Below are 19,787 nucleotides of genomic sequence, written 5' to 3'. Positions count from 1 at the left end.
TAAATTAACCATTTACAATCCTTCATAGATTCATTTACTAATTATTACAGTCCTATCTATTTATCAACTATAAATTAATCAATCTCAATTCTCAATCCTTTTTAGACTCATTCGTGACTATCTCTTTGTCAATTCCGAATTATTATTATTTTTGGCTGAATTATTCAGATTTAACCATTTACTACCTCTCTTTTTCAACTCATTTCACGTCCTATCTCTTTTTCAATTATCTAGGACATTTTAATCATTTAACCAGATCTAATATTGCACGGAACAGTAGCTAGAGTGGATTATCATGAATTAAGAAAATATGCAGCACTCAGAAAAAGAACACATCCAAATACCAGGAGTCTTATAGGCCTTTAGATTCAGCAAGCTTTGATCTTAAGAGTTCAACTTCACTTTGCACTATTTCATAAATAATCAGAAAATCTGGATATTAGTCAACATGGATTTCATTTATTTCTACATAGATTTCATATAATAGTTCAATTTTATCCTATGATGAACCATCAATGCATTTTCAATAATCAGATTGCAAATAGCATCAGGAGAACGGATAAAAAAAAAAATGGTTTCAGAATATATTGGTGTAAAAAAACGTAACAACTTTTTTTAACAATATGATACAACATCAAAATGCCTAGAAAAAATAAAGTGTTTCAATATAATGCTTAAAACATCGATATACAAGCAGCTACAGATCTAGTTATACATTTTTTTTTCATAACAACACCAAAAAAAAAAAAATAAGGAAGAAACTTTAACTTTCAGTAGAAGGTGATTCACTGAAAGAGAGAAAGAAGAAAAGGCAATGCATAACTCTTGCCGGTCCCATATAAAAAATTGGCACTTTTGTCTACTATGAGCAGCAACCCTTTAATTAATCTACTATTATCTGCTATGGGAGTTTCCAATCAATAAGGACAGACCAAAAACTATCAGGCAGTCCCAATGACACGGACATTATACGGAGGTCCACAACAGAAGATTGGCTCATCGGGGGAATGAGTCCTTGCTCTAGCCCTGAGGATGTCATTAGCATCATCTATCAATGCAGCAGCTACCAATGTATATTCACCCGGGACAAGAAAATACAAAGAGAAAGAATGCTTGATTTCTTGAAGTGGAGGAATCTCAATTGTGATCCCACTCAAAATACCTAAAATAAAATTAAGAAAAAGAATAAAAACTAGTCAATAGGTTTTTAATAATGGGGATAACAAAGAAATTCGTGTCTTTTATATGCCTATGTTACACTCAAAAGATTTTCATAACAATAAATTGGCATGCTTTCAAAATCATCATAGGCAGGATCCTGATTAGCCTCTCAAAAGAAGTGTGGCAATATTCTAGTTTGTGAACTTAATAGTGCAACAATTATACAATGTAAATAACTAGCATCAAATGATTATAGTAGATTTGCGAAACCGGAACACTCAATATAAACACATCATGAAAGAAACTCACCAGCCCATAAGACAGTTGCCTTGGCACCCTCTACACAATTTTCTCCAGCTACATCTCTGCATGTAATACTGAGACTCATTTTAATCAAATCCTTAGTGTTATTACGAACCAGAACTTCCATAGGAGTCATGTCATGTGCCAGTACAGGACCTTTAGATGCAGAAGATTGAACACTACTATTTAACTCATTGGGTGAATCAAGTTTTGCAGGCTCAAGACCATTTCTAAGAAGCCTGAAGCCAAATGTCAATGGATCTGGCAACAGTACATCCATTACAGATGCCTGAAGTGCTGCTTGTATAGCATCCTTGATATTCAATTCTCCAGAGCTATTCCGCCCTGATTGCCATCTGACCTTTATTCTAGAAATGAGGTTCTTGATTGAAGCATTAAGTTCAGCCTTAGCATTCTTTTCTGAAAAACTTGAATTTCTGCTGCCAGTTGGACCATCTGCCTGAATATCCTTCATAAAGAAAGAACCATCAAGAATAGGTAGTTTAAAGTGCTCCAGCGGTATCAATACCCTTGCAGAGCAATCTCTATCAATTCTTGTTTTAGGATAACCATATTCAACGGCATCTTGGTCAGCAGAATCATTATCCGCATTGCTGAGGTTTTCCAACTGGACAGAAACACTAATGTCAAACACAACATCAGTTGGATTAGACAACTCAAGTTCAAGAAAACGAAGTCCCCAACTTCCTCTGAAAGGATCAATTTTCACCAATCTGTCTAATTTACTTTCAGAACCAATAGCTCTTTCAGTAGATTGACTATCAACATGAACTGGCTTAGGAAGGTTTTCACCCACATGTGCAGGAATTTCCATTGAAAGCAATCGAGCCTTTACGAAGGACAAACCCTGCAAAACACAAATCTGCAAGGGAACAACCAGTCGTCTTCCAGGAGGCACAGAAGATCCAACTGTTGAAGGATCTCCAGAACTTGACAGAGACCCTGAAAAGCAAAATGAAAAGAGAATTACTACTGTCAGAAAGTAAAACTACCAAATGTTTATGCCATAAGTAATACAAATGGTACTTGGAGAGCTATAGCCCAATCAATATTTCAATGTAACCAAAGAAAATTACGAAAAACAAATTCTTTTTGTAAGTTTTGGCCCTCGTGGGAGGAAGAAGAGGAGATTCGAACTATTGACCTCCTTAACAAATAAATAACCGAAAACGTAAAACAAAATTAATTATTCTGCCTCCTTTCCATAGACAAGAGAGACTATAAATGACCTAAAAAGTCCATTCTTCAATTCACAGTGCAGATGTTTAAGAAGTATAATGCACCAATGGAAGGCTCCCCACATCTGGATGCGCTAATAACTCCTCATAAATACCACTTATCCCCAAAGCCTAAACTGATAAAAGGAATTTATTAATTATTTATCCATTATTCTAACACTCACCTTCATGTGTGGCCTTAGACTCTCCCTTAAAGATTGAAGCTTGACACATGAAAGTATAGAGTAGAGACAGATTCAAAGTTTGAATCACCCACTCTGTTCAAAATCAGAAACAGTTTATTTGTTATTAGACTTTATGCTCTAGGCCCATTTATGTTTATTTCGGTTCCAGCTGGGTCATTAGACTTGTGATTTCTATCGCCAGTGGCTTGAACATGAGATGAGGTGCAACTTCCACATCAGTTGAGTGTGTACTGTGTGCTTTGTTGTAGGTATATATACTTGTAAGGCCTCTCCACCTAATAGCTTAAGCTTTTGAGTTGGATGCTCTAGCATAGTATCAAAGCCCCATTTATTATTTATTGGCTCTAGGAATTTGGAGGCGATAGGGTGTGTTTAAGAGTCCCAAATTAATTAGGTGTGTATTTTCATATGTGCTTACGAACTAGTTGACTTCTCCCCAAAGTTTTTGGGTTGGATGCTTAACAATTCATTTTCAAATTTCAAAAACTGTGTTTCAAATGTTCCTCCATGATAAAACAAGATGCAGGAAATTCTGTGAAGATTTAAGATTAAAATTAAAAGTAAAAACAGTAGTCTTTTTGGAATTAAATATCCATTCAGCAGGAGCAACAATTAGTTAGTTAAAGAATGAGAACCTGAAGTCTTTTTTCTTTTCTTTTCTTTTTTTTCTTTTTTTCTTTTTCCTTTAACCTTTTCTTTTTTCTTTTTTCTTTTTTTAAATTCAATAGTTGGGGTTAAGTGGATTTGAACACTGGATGTCTCCATTGAAAACACTAGGAAGAGCCAACTAGTTAAGCTACAATGTCTTATCTTTAAAATGTCAATGTTTTTTATTGAACTTCCATCATATTACTTACAAACATGAGCGACACCAGATTATGATTGTACTGATCTTGTGAAAATATCCAAGTGTATTCATTGTAGCCATATTGGTCTTTTAGCCATTAATGTACACTAATACCTTACCTAACAAATCCTCAGCCAAAACAACTGAACTAGAGTCTAGATCAAGTTAACTTAAACTTGATGACTGAAAAAGAATTCTCCAAATTGAATCTTATACTCATATTTTAATGTAGGGGTTGGATTTAAATCAAAACCTATTCTAAATGATTAATTTTCACGAGATCCAATAGTGAGGAAAGCATTGCTTTCCATGTAACTTTATTTTGCAAAATTTCTTACTCTCCCAATGGTTTCTCATTAATCCGCTGCTCTAGTTTGTCTAGTCCTTTCTCTCTAGGCTCTGCTAAACTCACTGGTCCACTCCCTCACTTGCACCAGCCAAACCTTCACCAATACCACCCTCTAGCCCCACTGCCTGGACCTCCCCTGCACTCACCTCCTCCTCCTCCACTAGACCCAAAACAAATCCAATTTGTCCCTCTCCACCACCTTCATCACTCCTCCTCCCAAACCTGATGGCTAGCACATGTTTCATAAACCTAATTGGGTCCAGCATAAAGTAGTACAGTTGGCCTGTAATTTCAACAACGCCATGATCATCAGGACCAACAACATCAACGCCATTAGGCCAATTCAAGAAGCCCAAAGCTAAGATGGCCATTTTTAATGAAAATGAAAATCCCCAGGATGGGGAAGATAGGTTAAGATAAAAAGAGAGAGGGGACTAAATAAAATGTCAAAGGGGGAAAGATCCAAAAAAATAAGGGTGGTTTGGTTGAGTAGAGAAGTGAGAGTTTGGGTTTTAGAGATGCTAATGTGTGAAGAATTGGTACAATTAGCAGGAGACAACAAAAAAAAAGGAAAAAGAAATATGGTGGGATAAAAAAACAAAGAAAAGAAAGCAAAGATTTAGTCTGTAGCACTTAAACAGCATGATGAGGTTCTTCACCAAAGTGAAGATCCTAGAGAAGATGATTAACTAAGTCTTGTAGGTGGGGCCTAGCGTGACAATGTCCAAGGTTTTTTAAATGGGAGGCTCGAATTGAAGAGCAAGGGAAGGTCCCAAATGTGGCTGTTGGTGAACCAAGAGTGCGAGGCTACAAAGCCACAGCCTGAACGTACATCAGGACCACCAGGATTCTGTGGACTGGTGCCAAACTCAACCCTTGGATTGAGTAATGAAATGAATTAGGGAGTTCAGTAGATTTTGGGGAGTTTCTTTTGACGGGCATAGGAAGAAGCTACGAGGTTGTCTATGGCTATTGAAGGTTGATGGAGGGCTACAAAGAACACTAGACTACAGAAAATGAAAAGCCTGAAACTAGGTATGAAAGGGTGAGGGAACTTAAAAACTTTTAGCTTCATCTGTGAACTATGACACAAGGGGAAGAGATAATAGGGGTTGCGGTAGAAAGGATAGGGCTTTACAGTTGGTATCATGAATTTTAGGATCACGTTATGGAACATCACAGGTCTAAATGACAGAGAAAAGAGATAAGAGGGTTAAAAATTCACTCAGAATGTGGAGGGTGACATTGTTTACATGAAACTAATATGGAGGCTCTTAACAGAGCAGCGGTGAGGAGTTTGACAGTTTGTGGGGCAGTCAGTTTGTAAATTGGGATTTCTTGGAGGCTGAAGGGAACTTAGGAGGCAATTTGTTGCTATGGGACGGGGTGGTGGAGATGATTGAGGTCGCAAAAGGTATGTACTCAATTTCATGCAAATTTAGGTGTGGTTGACTGGTTGGTAATTTAATAGCTTCCTCTGGGGTGTATGGCCCCAATTCAGACCATAATAGAATTTTGTTATGATAAGAACTTGCGGGTATTTACAGCTGGTGGAACTTGTCATGGTGAATTGGTGGATTTTCTAGATACTATCAGAGCTAATAATACATAAATTCATCAATAGAGAGAGAGAGAGAGAGAGAGCAATATTATGGGTGTAGTTCAACGCATGTACCTGCATAATGGATCACCACTGTGGGGCTGCTTCCATCTTTGAAATGCCTCATCATGCTACCAAAGGCACTCTTGCCAGCTGCAGGATCAGGATCCACTAAGCCAAGCTGCCAGGCTTTTAAGGTCACAGGTATTGTCACTTCTGAACCAGGCTTCAAAGGGAGGGCAGCTTTTAAGGTTTCATATGCCACTGAGATGACACAATCTTGGTTTTTCCCTGACAGTGAAATATGCACCTGCTCAACTGGAACTGTACCAGCATTAGCCAGGTTAATCCACAGATCACGAATTTCACCTTCATATAATATAATGGCCCCATCACCACCACCAACATGTGGCACTAGCAATGGAAGCGGTGGTACAACAGAAATATTTGGAAAAGATACATTCCTCAACTTTGCAGACCCACAGCACCGAAATGGGTCAGAAAGCACAAGTCCTTGTGTTGCTCCAAGTAAAAGATTGTCAACATCTTTAAACAGGTGTTCAGTAACAACACCAAAACAATGGACCATACAGCCAGGAATTGTCACTGGCCCAACTGAAGTTGGGATTCCTGATAGGGTGATCACCTTTGATGAATTGGTCGGAAGATTAACACTAACTGGGAAAGCATCAAAATTTCCTGAATGCACAGAAAGATATATACTATCAACCCTTAAGTCAAAGCCACATGGATTTGCTAACTCTACCAAGACCTGGATAGGTTCTCCAACCACCCAGATCAGATCTTGCTTGCTGCTATCATTTGACTCTCCTTTGCTGAATGGTGTATAAATAAAAGGCCCAGAAGGAGCAGATCCAGCCCACCAATCTTCTCTTTCTGGATTCCGCTTTACAATGTCCATTTGTGAGGGATGGAGAGGAAAAGAATAAAGCCTGCATTCCATTCAAAATTAATATAAATTATCTAGGTTATTCCACAAATTAAAATGAAAAGGAGGATAGACTAATAGTGATTTGTCCTCATCCTTGACATTACTGATCAGGACCCAATGAAGATAATAGATTTCAAAATCCACTGATTAAGTGCACCAAGCCCCCACATCACAAGGAGTAAGACTCAGTAAATAATTTAAATGCTATTAAGCTTTACTATAAAAAATGTTTTTTTATTGGTAAGTTACACATGTCAAGTGGGTATTGAGTCCATGAAAACTCACCCTCCACCTTGCTCTTTCAAGGTGAGGTGCCACTTGACCTAGAACTTATTGGCATTACCAAAAAAAACTAATGGACATTGAGCACCTTATGAAAGGCAAGGCGGGATCAGCACAGCGAGTTCCTGATGGAAGTCTGTCTGATGAATTTGAGAGTGCGCTAGCAAGGCCATTTTGCCCAGCAGGTGTAATTAAAGGGTAATAAGATCTTAGCAGGCGTGCTGCTGCACTCCATGCAGCAAGAGGATCTCCTGCACGAACTGCAGAAAGCAGTATCTCTCTCAGCACGACCATCTGCAGGGTGCTCCATTGAGACTCAAATAGGGAGACTACTGAATGATGATGCATTTTTCCACCATCCAAATGACTTGATCCGATTTGCTTCTGTAAAGAAACAAAGGTAGAAGAAGAAATTATTTCCAGAATATGCAAGGCAGAGTCCAAATTTAACAGAACATGAAGTTATTTAAAGAAAAGAAAAAACTAATATTGTACTTCTAAAAAACTTAATAGAAAGACATAAATGAAATGAGCAAATTATTACTCACAGTATGCCACTAAGTACGCTAGCATATCCTTCCATCACTGAAATTCAAGTTCACTTAACACTACACAAAATTTATACCCCCAAGTCATCGGCTGTATACTAACACTCTGTTGGGGAGGACAGAATGGAATGAAAAAAAAAATAGAAGATTCCTTCCATTCCATTGTTTGGGAGTTTAAATGGAAGGAATGGAAAGACCATTCTCTTGTTGGTAGTTTAAGTAGGAGGGAATGGAAATGTTAGGAAGGGACACTCATTCCTCTCTTTTCCCTTAAAACCTCAAATTTTCATTCCCCTCAAAATTTGGAAGAATAAAAGGGAATAGAGTTAAGTTTAATAAAATTTTCATTAAAACTTCCAAAATACCCCTATACATTCAGCTCTTTATTTTAAAATAAAGGTATAATAGTAATATTGTTATAAAATGATTCAATTCCAATCCTTCTATATTACTCCCAAACAAGATTACTTATATTCCATTCCTTTATTTTAAAACATTCAAACAAGATTACTTTTTTTTTTATAGATAATAAGAGTTTTATTGATGAAAAAGAACAATGTGTTTACGATTGTAAACACACTGCCCTTGAAACAGATACAATCAAATCATAAGGAAAGACTAATAGAGTTAAGGAAATCAAACAAGGAACTACAATGCGTAAGCCCCCAAATACAAGACCACTAAAACAAAGTCCTAGCAAGCAAGGTCTTCAACCTATCTATAGGACTCTCAACGTCCTCAAAAGTTCGGGCATTGCGTTCCTTCCATACTAACCACATAAGGCAAGCTGGTACCAAATTCCAAACCTTTGAAGAGTAAGTTCCCAACCAATTCCTCCAAGCAAAAAGAAGAGAAACAATAGTGTCCGGCATCACCCACTGAACCCCAAACATACTAAGGACCTCACTCCACAAAGCAGATGCAAACTTACAATGGATCAAAAGGTGATCCACAGTCTCCTCATCACACAAGATTACTTAATTCCATTCAATTCCTTTCCATTACTCAAATGCATTCAATTCTTTTCTATTCCTTTACAATTTACTCATTCCATTCCTTTATGAACTCCCAAACGAAGGCTTAGTAAGAACACCCCCCACCACCCTCCCCCCAGGCAGGCCCCCCTCACCAAAAAGGAAAATTGAGATCACACAGGCATATAACATAAAATCAGTGAAACCTTATTTGTGTTAGTAAATTTAACTTGGCACTCCTAGCCAAGAAAATGAGAGCAAAAGCTCGTATAAGTACACCATGGTTCAAAGATATTGAAAAAGGTTTTACATAAATTAACATCAAGAAATAGAGAATCACCAAGTGAGGCCAGCATCATCAAACCTATTGTAAAAGAGAGAAGGGGGGGTGGGGGGGGAGGGGGCTAGATCTTGTTAGTCTTATAAAATTAAAGATGTGAATGTATAATATCTTTGTTTTATTTATCAGCATAACAAACTGCCCAAAGATGGTTCAAGGAGTATGTCTGCTGTCTTCCATTTGGGCCCCCTGTCATTGTAGGAAGGTCTCATGGAGATCAGAAACATTTGAATACTTCAGAAGTTTAGATGATCGCATTTCATCCATCCATCTGATCAGTTCTTTCATCTTAAGCTAGAACATCCAAGCTTTTTTTCAATCACCAACATCTAAAAATTTAAGGCTCTACAATTTTTGGATAAGCAACCCTTTGGGGTCATATAATGCCGAAAAGAGTTTCAAAAATAATTAGATTGATGTTTGGTAGGGGTTTATGGGAGATGCATCTTTAGACAGGAATGGCTTGGTCAGATAACAGAATTCAAGTCATGAAAAAGGACCATTGCTAGCCAGTACCATGAGAATACTACAATCATGGATGACAGACTACCAACATGTGATGTCTCAACCGCATAAATCATGGCAATGGTTGAGATAATACACACTCCCAAGTCCCCCAAAAATCTGGTCACATCTTTTATTGCTTAATACTCATATACTCACATTCGGAAGAGAATGTTCAGAGGTGGATGTTCTACTTTGAACACGATATGCCTTTGTTGTCATTGCCAAAACTTGCATGGCACTTATAGCAGCCAGTCTATTTTCTTGTTGCAGATACAACTGAGCAATCTGCCTTGAAAAGAAGGCAGCTTTTCGCTGATAACCAATAGTCCCATACAACCGAGCTATTTCAACAAATAATATGAGCCTATCACTGGCATCAATCAATGATTTAGCACCATCGGCAGCACTGGTCAACAACTCCACTACCTCCTTAGCCAGCTCTCTTCTGTAAAAGGTTAAAAGAAAAAGACAAGTAAGATGAAGAAATTATTTTCGGAAGAATAGTTTACACTATATATAAAGGTTCAACAAAAACTATACCTGCAAAGGAACCTTGCCAATTTTAGTGTAGCCTCAAGTTCAAAGCTTAGGGGTGAAACTCTGCATAGAAAACATAAAAATAAATATAATGTTACTTTTAAGAGCTTCCAATAACAAAGAAGGTAATGAAGCACCAAAAACAATATTATTTACAGAACTAACTAGAATTTGAAACAAACGGGAAGCCCAAATTTGTGTTATATAAGCAGAAGGATGCATCAACCATATACATTTTACAGCCATATATATTTGACAATTAACATAATGTAATTAATTGTAAACAAAACCAGAGCAAAAAAAAAGAAAAGAAAAAAGAACTAATATGAAGAGAGCCTTATTGCTAACTCTTATTATCGGGGGCAAGCACCTTATGCCAATTAAAAGAGGCATCAATTACCTCTGAGCATTGTCTTGAATAAATGACTTCCTGTAGTGCACAATGACACCACTATTATATCGATATCTAACCTCTTCCTCCATAGCTGGATCCTTTTGGCCCATCCGGTCTAACTGATAACAGGAAAATTAAGTAAATAAACAAATAATGTGTATGTAAACTAAGGGCATAGATGTGCAGAGAGTCTGCATGTGCAGGTCCGAGATCAATCAAGAGTTGACCTAAGTAAAAATTATAATAAGATATTCAATATTTATGGCGATGATTCACTGCATTTTAAACAGTTTAGAAAGTTCATTTTGACCAAACATAAGGATGTGCACTAGAAAAGCAAGAAATCTGTTTTGCTATCATACATAATTCAGAAACTTGTGTAACTACATTTTTGCTCCGTTTGTTTCGCTATAATTTTTTCAGGAAAACATTGTTAGCATTTTACAGTGTTTGTTTTATTGTTAAATTTGGTCAAAATTGAAAAATTTTTGTGTTGACCGTAAAATCCTTTGTAAACAATTTTACCCACACAAAAAAATTGGCAAAACATATTAAAAAAACACACAATGGCTCACCCCCCCCCCCCCCCCAACCCAAATCTGGTGGTTGGGAGGCACCTGTTTTTGTGGTTTGTGCTTGAAAAAAAAATTATGTCACACCGAACAACTGAAAATGTTTTGATAACATTTTATTGCGAAACAAATGGAGCATTTATCTTACAACAACCATATACCTTTTATTGGTTGCTTGATCTTTATTCACGCAATACACTAAGCAGTCATTTGATCACAATGATGTTGCAGGTCCTTAAAACAATTCTCACGTATTCCCAACATTAGTCACAACTCACAACTGATCAATTACTTTCCAATTACTAACTAAATTCGGCGTGCAATTATTACGGAAGTTCAAATTTGTCAGTAGATGGAGCCAATCCAATGAACTTTTCATCTTTTAAATTTGCAATGCAAGCGTTAAACCTAAGACCCAACTCCTATGCCCAAGCAGAACTTTGCTTAAAAAATTATAGTAGTTAATTATTTATTGCTCCCAATTTGATATTTTACTTTGACTTATGGGCTTACAACACATCCCAATGACATAAAATCATTTATCAGAGTTTGTAAAATCTAGATACAAAGATAGATAAATTTATAAGTTCTTTATGGAAATTATATACAATTAGACATATGTACTATCCTTGGGAGTAAGCATCTCATAACAAAATTAATTAGAAAAACTTTATATTTACATTTAATCTGTAAAGAAAGGCATTCTTATCTACGACGTAATAATGAGTTAATCCTCTTGTCATTTTCAGTTTAGGTGTCTGACACAAGCGATTGCAATAGTTGTGTGTCTGCCTATCTGGTCATGTACAACATGCCATATATTGAAAGGAAGATAAGTCCTACATATTGAAAACAAAACAGCCTACCAGGAAAGCACAATGATCTAAACTATATGAGAAGAAAAATGAAAACTAAAAACAAAAAGAAAAAATAGAAAGCAAAAAAGCATACCAATAAGGCACAAACACCACCCTCCAATGCACCGGCATACCAAAAGTAATCGCTAGTCAACCTTGCAAGTTCCTGTGAAGTTGAGTAGTGGGCACTAGCATCAACAGGCGATCCTGCCAACAAACAGTAATCACCTATAGTCTTTTGTGACCGGGCAAGCCTTCGCTTTTTCGCCTTGAGGACCTGCATTTTTTTACCAAGCAAAAGTAACTAAGTTGCAACTTCAAACAACCCGAGTAAAATTAATTCAATATATAGATTCAATTTCTCCTCTAGGACACCTAAAAATAAACCTCCTCTGAATTGAGACTGGCTTGAGAATCTAACGGCGTCTTGAGAATAGTTCCAGCAGATTCTGCCTTAAGCACCCATTTCTCGAATTCCATCAACAGAGACGCGGCAATGTCTTGCATCATCGTCTGTAAATGCATCTCTTGCGTTTGAGTGTCCGCTGGAGGAAACAACTTCAAATTACCTCCTTTTTTACTGCCATCTTCTAGCTACAACGAGAAACAAACAACCATCAAAGATCCATTCGCATTTCTTTAATGCAAAGTCATAGTATCAAAAATAGAGAATGTGATAAATAAACTTCTTGGTATTATTGATTGTGTATTGATTACATAACTAGAGTAAGCACAAGACTAACCAACTAGTTAACAAACTAACTAATTCTAGCCAAGAGTACTGTAGCTCAACTGTCCAAAGTTCAAATCCCCCTCACCGATTTGTAACTACCGAATTTATCAAAAATACAAAGTAATTCTAACTAATTACAAAATGCAAGCGTGAAATGAAAAATACAAAATAGAGAATGGTTTAGTGGTTTACCTGAGAATCGCCGGGGCAAAAGGCGAAGCAGCGGTGGACGAGAGCGGAGGCGTAGGATTTGCAAGCGGAGTTGAATTGATCGATAACGGAATCGAGATCTGGAGAGGAAGGACAATGGCAGATCCCGATTACGGCGAGGATCTTGCGATTGGACTGGAAATCTTCCCAGGGACTCGGTGGAGCTCCGCCGAGTATGAATTTGAATCGGAGGCTACCGGTGTCCCATGGCTGATGCGCGAAAGGTGATTTCTGGTGCTCCGTGTAGAAGGAGCTGATTGCCGATTGCGGAATCGTCTGCTGCCGGAGAAGCATCGTTTGGTACTCCCGGAGTAGACCCGGAGGGACCGTGCCGATCGGCAGGACCGCGATTCGGATCACTGAGGAGGTCTCGATGCTCACGTCTGGCTCCATTGGTTTGGGGGGATTGGATGGTGGTGGTGGTGAAGAAGGGTGCAACGTTTTGTAATGGGAATGGGTGTATCAGATCGGGGTCATTTTGGATTCCACAGCAGTGTCAGTTCTGAAGCGAGAGACAGGTGAGGAGGAGTAATTAGAGGTGGATGATTGCAAGGTAGAGCAGACCGCAGAGGAAAATGGGGTGAATGAGGGTTGTTTGGCTGCAGGACAAATGCATTTTGTGCATTTAAAATGGGTGTATCAAGAAAATAAAATTAATCCTAGTTCCTTATCTCTTTTTTCGTTTTTATTCATAAAAAAGAACTATCAAACAAAAAATAAGTTAAAAATTGATTTTTTTTTTTAATATTTAGTAAACTCATTCTCATCTATAAAAGCTAAATAGTCAAATAATTGATATCTCATAGTATTTATAATGAAGACATCCACGATTCAAATCTCTCGTTTCTCTACTATTAATTTATAATAAATAAATAAAAAGTTAAATGATACTAAATTCATAAATTTATAATTCAAAACTTAATTTGAATAATTGTTTCCACTTTCCATGCCATGTGAGTCACACACACACACATATATATATATATATAGCATAAATAATAGTAGACTTTATTTATTTAGAATAATGTTATGCAATGGAAAAAAGATAGGAGCATTTCAACAATGGACCCCTAAATCTCTTTTGCAACACTAGCAAAAGCTAGACAACATAATTACATTATAAAGATTGGCTAACAAATGATATTTTAACAAAAATTTCACATAAAAATTTAATATCTTTAAGAATCCAAGATACTTCCAATGAACATATTCCAATTGAGCGCATGAAATCAACCAATTGGACAAAATTACATTTTGCAACAACATTGAAGGAGTGGATACTTTAACAAAAATTAGAAAGCTACTAGAATGAATTTTAGAATGGGGCTCGAAGCCAAACCACTTGAGCAAGGGAACAATCCCAAAATAAATGGCTGCATGATTCATTTTCCTCAGTAAATTCTTATGTCAGGTTCATTGTTCAAAACACTCCCTATTTACCCTATGCATCTTATTTTTTTCCAAAACCCCCATTCTTCTACTATTTGTTTAAATATTTGATGATGTCATAATATTCAACTCATTTCAAAATTGGAGGATATGGTTTTAAAAACAAGTAGAGTTAGCCAACTTAGCTTAACAGTCCTAAAATTTTTAATCCATACTAGACACATGTACGAGTATGCACACATAATGACAAATTAACTCTCAAATTATAGGGTAAATTACACTTTTTTATTTTAATATTTCACTTGTATGGGTCAATAGTTGATGTATGGACCCATAAGGGTTTTTTTTTTTTTTTGGAAAATAACACTAAAAGCCAAACTATTTTGTTAGTTAGCACACTTTTGAAACTAATTTGGCATCTAACAACTCGAGACTAAAGGACTCAATTTTGGAGTTATAAATTGAGTATAACTTACTCGATTTTCCCATCGCGACAACAGCTGAGGTGGACATCTGGTCCACATAGGCACAGAACTCCAGTTCATTGAACTCAGTTTGGTTCAAAGGAAATCGAGTCCTTTGGACTCGATTTAGTTTAAACGGAAAAAGAGTCTTTTGAACTTGATTTCAGTTCAGCCCTCCACATGTCCAGATCACTCAAAACACAAATCACTCAAACTTAAACACACTCAATCACACCGAGTCTTCTCACTCTCACTCTTCAAACTTGGTTTTCCCTCTCACTCTCACTCTTCAAACTGGGTTTTCCCTCTGCTTCAAACTTCACAGTCTCTCTCAGTCCCATTCCCTCTCACTCTTCAAAAACTCTCCGCTCGTCTCTGCCTCGCTCCGTCATTTTCTCCCTTAGATAGTGATTTTGGGTGGCTCCACTGGTAGGGACTCTACGTCTATCACAAGTAAGGACTCTCTCTCTCTCTCTCTCTCTCTCTCTCTCTCTCTCTCCATTGGTGTTTGAAACCTTTTGTTTTCTTGTGCTATTTGTTTGTTTGTTTGTGATTTTATGTGATATAAGTAAAAATTTTTGGGCAAACTTTGTTTTATTATTATTATTTTTATATGATATTGGGTTTCTGATTATGCTGGTCATTATTTTAGAAATGTTTTTTATTCCAAATATGTTGAAGTATAGAATATGGGTATTTTAGATTGATGTAGAAGGTTTTAGGTTTCTGATCATTTCAAGATCATTTTAAAAAATATGGCAAATTTTTTTGATGGTTTATTATGGTGGCTTTGGATCATCTATATAAAGTTGTTTCATTGTTGAGAAAAAGGGGTTGATCCTTGTATGATCTATTAATCCCTTTTACTTTTTCTTAATCAAAATAATTGAGCATCAAATATGTGGTATATATATATATATATATTTTGCCATCTATGTAGAGCAAATTTTGTTACTTGATTCCTATAGGTTAAGTACAAATCAAGAGCCTAAACTGATAAAATTTTCTTACCTTTTTATCCCAATCAGCGAATAAGTTATACTACTACAAGTGCCACGACTTGAACAGAAAGTCCACATATGATACCCATCCAAAGCCCCTAATTAAAATCAATTTCACAACATGATTATTAGTATAGGAAAACATTAAAATAATTAATATAGAGTCTTTGGCAAATTGACATGATAATGAATGTGACTGATAACACATTAATAATATAATAAATAAATTTATCAATTATTTTTTATTACCTATTTAAAAATTGGCACAATATAGTTTGTAAGACATATAAGAGAGAGAGAAAGAGAGAGAGAGAGACTTACTTTGCCTCCAAAATGGAAGACGAAAGCAAATATCACAACAGAAGGAATTCCCACAAAATAGTAAGCCCCAAGATTTATAAATGCACATAGATTTTGCCACCCACATCCTCTAGCAGCCCCTACATAGCCAAAACAAAAATTACTTTATAAGAACTTGAATCAAAGTAAGAAAAATCAAGCAATCATTAACAATTGAACATGAGTAGTACTTGAGACTTAAATTTTAAGACTTGAAAGTACACATTGGAATCCATCCAAGAAGTCTGATAATGTAAGCAGTGGCATAATTCCAACAACATATCTAATAACTTCTTCTTCTCTGCTATAAAGCTTTCCCCAAACATTGCGCTCCAGAAGTGTAGTAATTGCTATTGTTGCACCCTTAGAGAGAGCAAATGTGATCATGACACGAAGAGCCAAACGTGCACCATGTGGGCATCCAACACCCATTTCATTTGATAGTCTTGAGCTATACAATACCAAGAAAACTCTCTTAGTTTTGAGGGCAGGGTAGAGACTTCAGGAATTAGCAATGGTGTTAGTGGGGAAAGCCATATAAACTATGTCACTAACCTTATAGCAGAGCCAAGACCAACCGAAATCATATAAACCATCCAACACATGTTAAAGCTAAAAAATTACAAATGCTTTTGAGTTTGTAGTTTGTGATGGTAAAAACTTAAGTACAGTTCTTTAAGTTCTTCAATTAAATTTGAACACATTTATGTTGTAATGATAAATGTAACCATGTGTTTAAATATAATAAAAGAACCTAAGGTTTAACAAGATGAAGCTCATTTCTCTCTCCATAGTTTTATATCAATATAAAAGATGAAGTTGATTTCACCTTTTATCAAATGTTTGATAAAAGATGAAGCTCATTATAGGGAAAAGGAGAATTATTAGGGATGGCAATTTCTACCCGATCCATGGGTATCTGGTCCGGCCCGACCCTAATGGGTCGGATTTTACTCGGCCTAATAAAAAATAGGGTTAGGTTGGGTTTTTTTTAAAAAAAAACCCGAAGCAGGTCTGGGTTTTAGCAAAAACCCAGCCCGAACCCAGACCCAATCCGACCCGTTTACAACTTAAGTAAAATTACTAAAATACCTACCTATATATATATCACTTATGTCAAACCCTAACTCATTTCTCTGATATCTCTTAGCTCTAGCCACCTCTCTCAGTGCTCTCACCTCACCCTCAATAACTCTCTGTCTCATTTTCTCTCAAGCCACCCCACACGGTCTCACCCAGTCTGGCAGTCACCCTCACCATCACCCTCATTCACTCACCGTCCTACCTTCACCTTCACTCTCATCACGTGGTGGTTGCTATTTTCCAGGGAGAAGCACGGAGGTTAGATCAGAGAGAGATGTGCGAGGTTTAAGCTGTGACAGGTAGAGAGGCCTACCACCGATCATCGGAGATCTTGGTGGTCTAAGATAGAGAGAGGTCGAGTAGGAGTCCAAGATCGGAGATAGAGCCTTGGTGGACCGAGTTCTCCAATATTTTTTTTGGGTTCATTTTTTTTTTTTTGGGTTCATGTCCTCTCTCAAATCTGAGTTTGTGTTTATGATTCTGTGAATCTATGTTTGTGGATCTGTGTTTGTGAATCTGTGTTTGAAAGGGAAACTCATTTTTTTTTTTTTTTAAGATTGTATGGCACAACAGTGGCGGACACAACGATGCCGTTGAGTTCTTCTTCAGGTCTCGTGGCATTCAGCCTCTCTTCAGACAATATATGGTGGATTTTATGCGTACATGTCAAATTCAAAGTAAAAAAAAGAGAATGCCAGAAACTTTTTCAATATTTCGTTATGCTTTTATATGTATATATGAAAATCTCATTACATAAACACAAACTGTGACAAACACAACCATATTTTGTATGTGTACGCCGTTAAGTTCAATTTTTTTTGGTTGGGCTAAACGGGGCCCACGGAGCCCGGTGGGGCGGGTCTAGGCTCCGGAAAAAAAAACCCGTTTAGTAATTGGGCCGGTTCAGGTCGCAGGTTTAGACCCGTGGGTTGGGTTCGGGTATGAAAAGACCCGGCTTGAACCTGACCCGTTGCCATTCCTAAGAATTATACTAGTAAGGAATTAGTTTGCCAATTTGATTTGACACAAGTGAAGTTCATTTCATCACACTTCCATGGCAATTGTAAAACTGATTACGAATTCTTTTAAAGTTTGAACAACTAGATGTAAAACACCCTAATTTGTTATGCAATAATAGATTTTAATTGTTTCTATCTGTGACAAACCAAATATTTTAAGCCAATTTGTATATCCTAGCCGTGGGAACACGAGCACTAGTCTGTAATTGACTCTTGTCACATCATTTATTTATTTTTCTTGCTTTTTAAGAAGAAAAGAAGAAATATATATTAAGTGGTTAAAAATTAATCACCTAATTTTTCTTGTTTCTCTCAGTGTTCTAGTTTTGACTGTTTGGGTTTTGTAAATTAATCACCTAATATATTGAGTGGTTAAAAATTTAATAGGAGGTCCCCCAACTTCTCTCTTAATTAGAGAAAGAAGGGTGAGGGGTTGGGGTGTCAGAATTGGGTTTCATAATAAGCATAATAAACATAAAAGAGTTCGATGTCAGAATTGTGCTGCAAATTTAGCTTTCTTTCTTTAATCTTAACATAAAGCTTTGCTTTTACAATTGTTGGCAGCATACTGAGTTTTTTTATATGTATCTTTATTCCTTGTGGTTGGTTGTCATACTTATCGTTTGTGCAAGAAATTAGGCTATACATTGCTATACATTGAGATCCTTGCCAATTTATCTTGAATATGTGCTTATATTACTCTTGACCCTCTAAACTTTGTGTAGTGTGGTTGTCGTTGCTGTTGAGGGGGTTGATGAGTTCGGTCCCTGTCCCATGGATCGTTCGGTGTTAAGGTTTCTAAAAGAACATTGATCGTGCGTTGTTTGGGAAGGGGAGGTAAAATTAAAACTGATCACCTGCTGAATTTCTATATTCTCTTCTTATCCTTTTACATTATGTTGATTTTTTTTTTCATTCATAAAATTCTAAGTTTGTCAATGGTATTACTAGCTTTGAATGCATAGTCATGCCCATTAGTTAGATTGAGTTAGATTAGTTGACTATTGCACACCCTTACATAAAGGTTACACAGATTCATGCCCATCACTAATTGGGCCTTTATAGCCCATCAAAACTAGTGGTAAATTAGATAGGGTTATATTGGGCGCAAATCCTACCTCTCATGTATTCTTCAATGTTAGTGGCTTAGTGCAACAAAATTTTTTATTAAAAAACATGTTGAATTCAATTCATTTTCTATTTCTAGTAAGGGATAAAAAAAACCTTGGACATAAAGAAAATAAAAAATAAATTGGCAAATTACATATACTTTATACTTTATACTTTATACTCTTTCCATTACTTGTCAAAGTCTCCAAGATGGGATTGAAAAAATGAATAGCTAACATGATAGAAATTTTCACAAAGGTCTAGTTGAAATTAAGCTCAATGGGTCCCATTTGGCCATTCCCCATTTGGCCAAGGGGTATACAACTGTGAGGACCCCTATAAGATGTGACCATCCATAGCCCATTAAGTTTAGGCTTCATGACTGTCCCAATGTACCACTTGCGTGACCCATTCATGCATTTCACAGACAGTTTACTTTTGGTCGACCTAATAGTCATAAAGTTTCTATTATGCTTTGCAGCATAAATTGTTAATGCATGTTTCACCACCTCTTTATTCGCAAAAATCAACCTTGTACTAAAATTCATGTCCACATTCTAGGAAGAAGCAAATGCTTGCTAAACAACTTCAGGATCAACCATATTTTCCCAAGTATTTGCATAAAATGATGAGGTAGGAGGTTCATAAACAAGAGTCGTATTTGTAACATGCTAAACTCTAATAGCAGTGTCCACATCATCTTCATCACATTCAGCCATATCATCAACATGAGGATTGAGAGTAATTTCATGGCCATCAACACCCCTGTCAA

The 19,787-nt window shown here is 36.6% G+C and overlaps 1 protein-coding gene across 1 annotated transcript; it reads right to left on the bottom strand.

Moving 5' to 3' along the window:
• Positions 1 to 640: 640 nt before the first annotated feature.
• LOC126712865 (trafficking protein particle complex II-specific subunit 120 homolog) lies at positions 641 to 13,228 on the bottom strand. The gene is made up of 10 exons (XM_050412358.1): positions 12,593 to 13,228; positions 12,055 to 12,261; positions 11,762 to 11,944; positions 10,245 to 10,357; positions 9,848 to 9,907; positions 9,464 to 9,752; positions 7,027 to 7,322; positions 5,780 to 6,657; positions 1,471 to 2,427; positions 641 to 1,162 (listed from the first exon to the last, which is right to left on the bottom strand). The coding sequence occupies exons 1-10, from the start codon at positions 13,001 to 13,003 to the stop codon at positions 942 to 944; spliced, it is 3,615 nt and encodes a 1,204-aa protein (XP_050268315.1). The 5' UTR covers positions 13,004 to 13,228; the 3' UTR covers positions 641 to 941.
• Positions 13,229 to 19,787: the final 6,559 nt, after the last annotated feature.

The sequence above is a fragment of the Quercus robur genome, chromosome 2, assembly GCF_932294415.1.
Source record: "Quercus robur chromosome 2, dhQueRobu3.1, whole genome shotgun sequence".
In the NCBI taxonomy this organism is placed as follows: Eukaryota; Viridiplantae; Streptophyta; class Magnoliopsida; order Fagales; family Fagaceae; genus Quercus; species Quercus robur.
The sequence above is the reverse complement of the archived record's forward strand: the minus strand, read 5'-3'. Positions and strand labels throughout refer to the sequence as shown.

Excerpts from the sequence above, each read along its gene's own strand:
- LOC126712865 (XM_050412358.1), bottom strand. The coding sequence starts at position 13,003 with ATGGAGCCAGACGTGAGCATCGAGACCTCCTCAGTGATCCGAATCGCG. Across the intron at positions 12,262-12,592 it reads TTTGCCCCGGCGATTCTCAG|CTAGAAGATGGCAGTAAAAA; the intron begins GTAAACCACTAA and ends TTCTCGTTGTAG. Across the intron at positions 7,323-9,463 it reads CTGAACATTCTCTTCCGAAT|AAGCAAATCGGATCAAGTCA; the intron begins GTGAGTATATGA and ends GTTTCTTTACAG.